This window comes from Rutidosis leptorrhynchoides, chromosome 1, assembly GCF_046630445.1.
Source record: "Rutidosis leptorrhynchoides isolate AG116_Rl617_1_P2 chromosome 1, CSIRO_AGI_Rlap_v1, whole genome shotgun sequence".
Classification (NCBI taxonomy): domain Eukaryota; kingdom Viridiplantae; phylum Streptophyta; class Magnoliopsida; order Asterales; family Asteraceae; genus Rutidosis; species Rutidosis leptorrhynchoides.
This window is the reverse complement of record NC_092333.1, coordinates 249,134,039-249,138,608: the sequence shown is the minus strand read 5'-3', so window position 1 is coordinate 249,138,608 and position 4,570 is coordinate 249,134,039. Positions and strand designations below refer to the sequence as shown.

The 4,570-nt window shown below is 33.7% G+C and overlaps 1 protein-coding gene across 1 annotated transcript; it reads left to right on the top strand.

Moving 5' to 3' along the window:
- The first annotated feature begins 1,006 nt into the window (after positions 1–1,006).
- LOC139896593 (F-box only protein 8-like) lies at positions 1,007–2,182 on the top strand. Its single transcript, XM_071879238.1, has one exon. The coding sequence runs from the start codon at positions 1,007–1,009 to the stop codon at positions 2,180–2,182; it is 1,176 nt and encodes a 391-aa protein (XP_071735339.1).
- Positions 2,183–4,570: the final 2,388 nt, after the last annotated feature.

Here is a 4,570-nt window from a genome sequence, read left to right as displayed (position 1 = left end):
TATTAGACTGGAAAGCGAAATCCATTTCTTTTGGAGGAAGACTCACTTAATCAAGTCGGTCTTAAATAGTCTTCCTCTATATTATTTCTCGCTTTTCAAAGCCCCGCTTGGTGTCATTAAAGAATTAGAAGGTTTGCGTCGTGATTTTTTTGGGGGGTTCCTTTGATCAAAGGAAAATGGCGTGAGTTAATTGGAACAAAATCATGTTACCCTATGAATATGGTGGTTTAAATGTCGGCTCACTTAAATAAAAAAAACCTCGCTTTATTAAAAAAATGGTGGTGGAGGTTTCTTAATTTTAACAAATCTTTTTGGGCAAGAATTATCAAAAGCGTGTATGGAAAAAAAAATGAGGGCTTGGGTTGCATTTCTCACTTATCTTATAAGGGAAATAAAAAAAACTTTCGGGAAGAACCTGGTACAATATTATAAATGTTGAACACACCCTAAACAAGTTAGGATGTGGTATTTCTAACGTGTTTGTTACGGTTATATGATAGGGAATGGAGACACGCTTTTGGAACGAATTGTGGTGTGGAGAAGAATGCTTTCGAACTGCCTTTCCAAGACTTTACAGATTGGAACTTAACAAAAATATTTCGGTTGCTGAAAGAATTAAATGGGTCGAGGATTCCATCGAATTTAACTGGGAATGGACCTGTGACCCGAAATGAAGAGCAGTCAGTGGGCTTACAAAACTCACTGAAAAAATAGTGTTATTCGAGTTATGATCCCAATTTCGTACTCACACCTCACACATTTTACTTCGAACGATTTAATACGAACTTGTGTGCCCTTAGCCCCTTAGCCCCTTAGGCAGAAGGTGAGAGGTGGTTATGTATACATTGGATTGTTGAGGGGTTTTAATGTAAATATCAAGATGATACAGAGTTATTACGGTGGTGCAGATTACTTCCCTGGTACGACTACACAATAATTCGTTTCTGCTTTACACTTCTATTATCAAAACCCTAATATATCATCGCTAATCAAAATCAAAATTAAAATGTCCGACCACATTCCTTTTGAAATTCAAACCGAAATTATTAAAAATCTCCCTGTTAAATCATTGATTCGATTCAGATCGGTTTCAAAACCGTGGAAGTCTCTGATCGATAGCTCTGAATTCATCGTTAATTATCACGTCAACCACTCTCAGCTGCAGCATCATCTGCTTGTAATGTACGTTGATGCACAAAAATTATATGAGTGGAATTTAGAAGATGAAAAATATCTATCAATTGCGGATGATGACAGTTTTCCCCAAAACAAGTTTCCCCTAATTGCTCCAACTTCTGTCAAACAACTGGGCAGGCTCCCAATAATGTTAGGTACCTCTCAAGGTCTGTTTTCTTTTTACAAAAATTCTTTACCGGGTGATGGGAACAATCTGATGACTGTTGTCATTTGGAATCCTACAATTGAAAAATCAGTTAGTGTTGTTGTGCCTAATGTATTACAAAATCACCCCTTTCGGACTGTTGTTGGCTTCGGGGTTTGTCCTCGAACCATGGATCCTATGCTTGTCAAGGTTACTTATATTTCTTCTTTAGAATACGATATGACAATTTTTATCCCTTCCCAAGTTGAGATTTTTACATTGAGTTCAGGGGCATGGAGGAGTTCATCTAATAATATGCCTCGTAAATCAATTCTAGTGACAAGGAACCAGGTTAACGTAGATAGGTTTATATATTGGCTTGCTACTGATAGGATTCCCAGGGGTGATGGCTATTATTTGAATAGCATGATTTTATCATTTGATATGATCTCTGAAGAATTTGCAGACATTTATCTTCCAGATAGTTTGGCACAACTTGGTGACTCTAAATTGTTTATACGCAAATTAAGGACATCTCTTGTGATGCTTGAAATCAATAGGGAGGTTGAGAAACGAGAATATTGTGTATGGAGGATGGAAAATGGTGCCCCAAACTCATTTGAAAAGTTATTCGTTATTAAGGCACCATATGCATCGTTATTAAGAAAAATAGATGGGGTACTAGGATTTAGAAAAACCGGGAAACCTATAATTGAGGTGTTGTATGATACTGATGAACGAAATGCACTTTTTGTTTATGAACCTGAGTCGGAGCAAATCAATGATATTGGTATCTATGGAGCTGGGTTTCCTTACTTAGCAAGTTCATATGTGGAAACACTACTATTACTTAATCACTGAGATTGTGATTTATTTTTCAACATACGATTGACATTTGGACATCAGTTGAAGAAAAATATGGATGGATGATGACAGAATTCCAAATGGTAGAGCTAAGAACACATTGTTGACGTTGGACCAGTCAAGCTTGACATGGGGATTAAAGTACACTGTTATAGTGCGTATTAGTTGAAGAAAATCCATGTTTCTTTAAGTATATTAAAAGAAATAAATATTAGTGTTGGTAGTAATGTTATGTGCAAACATCTTGTTTACTTTCGATAAAACTATGTCAGATATGTTCTCTTATTATGGTTTGTCATCTGTCTACTATCACATGAGGAGTTTTATCGAGGATAAAACAATTTTAGTTCCCCAATTATCTCCACCTAAACTCCCAAATGAAAGAAAGATATAAATGAGTCCTTTCATGGGTCGATTAATGTTTCCATTAATTAATCGACCAAATAAATATTATTTTTAAAGACTCAAGTGCATGATGCTTAACTGCTTACTTTGGAGCTCTTTAATCACGTTTTATTAATATCTATCTATATCTATATCTTTATATAAACGAGAGATTAAAACAGCTTAGTTAAGTTATCATTAGGGCCTTAATTAGAGGTTATTATGCTAAGTGTATAATTCACATGTCTCATCCCCAATAGTTTTGATTTTGAAATTTGAATAATTTAATTAATTAATAGAAAAAATATGTTTAGTTTGGAAATGCAATTAATTAAATTTAATTAAATACAATCAAATAAAAAGCTTTTACCCTTTTCGTTACATCAGGAAGCTATTTACAAATTTTATTTTGTAGTACAGCTACTAAATACGTAGTAGAACCTTGGTACATGAAGTTTCATTGTTTCACTTATATTATGTACTGAAAACTAAATTTCAATAAAAAACAATTTTAAGTCATATGATACAAATTGTATGAGAATATGAGATACTTATAAAGTCATAATATGTTATTGTTTTTGTTTTTACTCATTGTAGTCTCAAGTTGTTAACTATAAGATTAATATAGATTGTTGCAATTCCTTTTTTTTTATTACGGAGTATCAGAAGTAATAACTTTTTCAAAATGGTATTTTGAGTAGACGGGCTCAACACCTACTATATATATATATATATATATATATATATATATATATATATATATATATATATATTGGTAGGATCAAGGGGGAAGTAACCAATCGGGGGGAAGCAAAACCTTTTTTTTTTCGTTTTTTGAAAAAACTTTGTTCACGAACATTGATTGGATGAAAATATGAACATTTAATAAAGACACTTTGTGATAAATGTTTTTATTTTGGCGGGAAAACGCTCGAAGAAGTAATATATAACAATTATCGTGTTTTTCGATAGTATGTTGATGTTTTAGATATTAGGATTTAGATATTAGGGTTTATAGGGTTTAGATATTAGGGTTTAGAAATTTAGGATTTAGGGTTTAGATTTAGGGTTTAGATTTAGTTTTTAACATGAACGGTTTAGAGTTTAGGGTTTTTTTTTTTTTTTTTTCTTTTTTTTTTTGGGTAACCGAGGAACCACTACTACGAATAGACACATTGGCCTCCGCGCAGCGCGTAAACCTTGGGGCAGCAGGCAACCCAGGTATCACCTGTGCCAGGAAAAGCACCCTCTTGTCAGGGGCCACTATTAAGTTCGTCTGCCTATGGCAGGATTCGAACCCGTGACCTCCTGCTTCACAAGGAGCCCTGGTGGCCATCTGAAGAGTTTAGGTTTTAGGGTTTAGGGTTTAAAGTTTGGGGTTTTGGGTTTAGGGTTTGGAGTTTTTAACACAAATCAGGCAACTATTCATGATCAATGCAGTAAAGATATAGTAAGCACAAGGTTCTTTCCACATGGAGTAGCAATTTCGATAATCTTAAACTAATAATTATTCTATGTAAACTGCAGGGTTTTGATTTTAAACTAATGAACGCAAATAAACCAATACAAATTCAATTAGGACATGGGTATTCACTTAGACTCAATTTCCAGGATCAGGATTGATTTTATTAAGATCACTATAATCAAATCCCTAAGCGTAACTGTCGTTAACCTAGTTCATTAATCAATTACTAATTAGTAACATAAGTTGGTGTCCCTCACTTACATACTAATTATCATGAAAGTGTAAGTTGATAACACTGGTTTCCCTCACGCTTCTTAAGAATACAATCAATAAATCTAATTACTTAGGATGGTGATTCAATTGAAAGATAAATTGGTGTCCCTTTTTAGCTTCACAGTTACCCACTCAATTGATGGTTTTGTCAATAAGTCTAATTATACTAGTTTCCTGCATGTAATTCAACAATCTAGATTATCTTTCAACAACTAGTCAAGTTTATCAATTTAATAACTGTCATTGCTTCAATCAATAGACTG

Excerpts from the sequence above, each read along its gene's own strand:
- LOC139896593 (XM_071879238.1), top strand. The coding sequence starts at position 1,007 with ATGTCCGACCACATTCCTTTTGAAATTCAAACCGAAATTATTAAAAAT.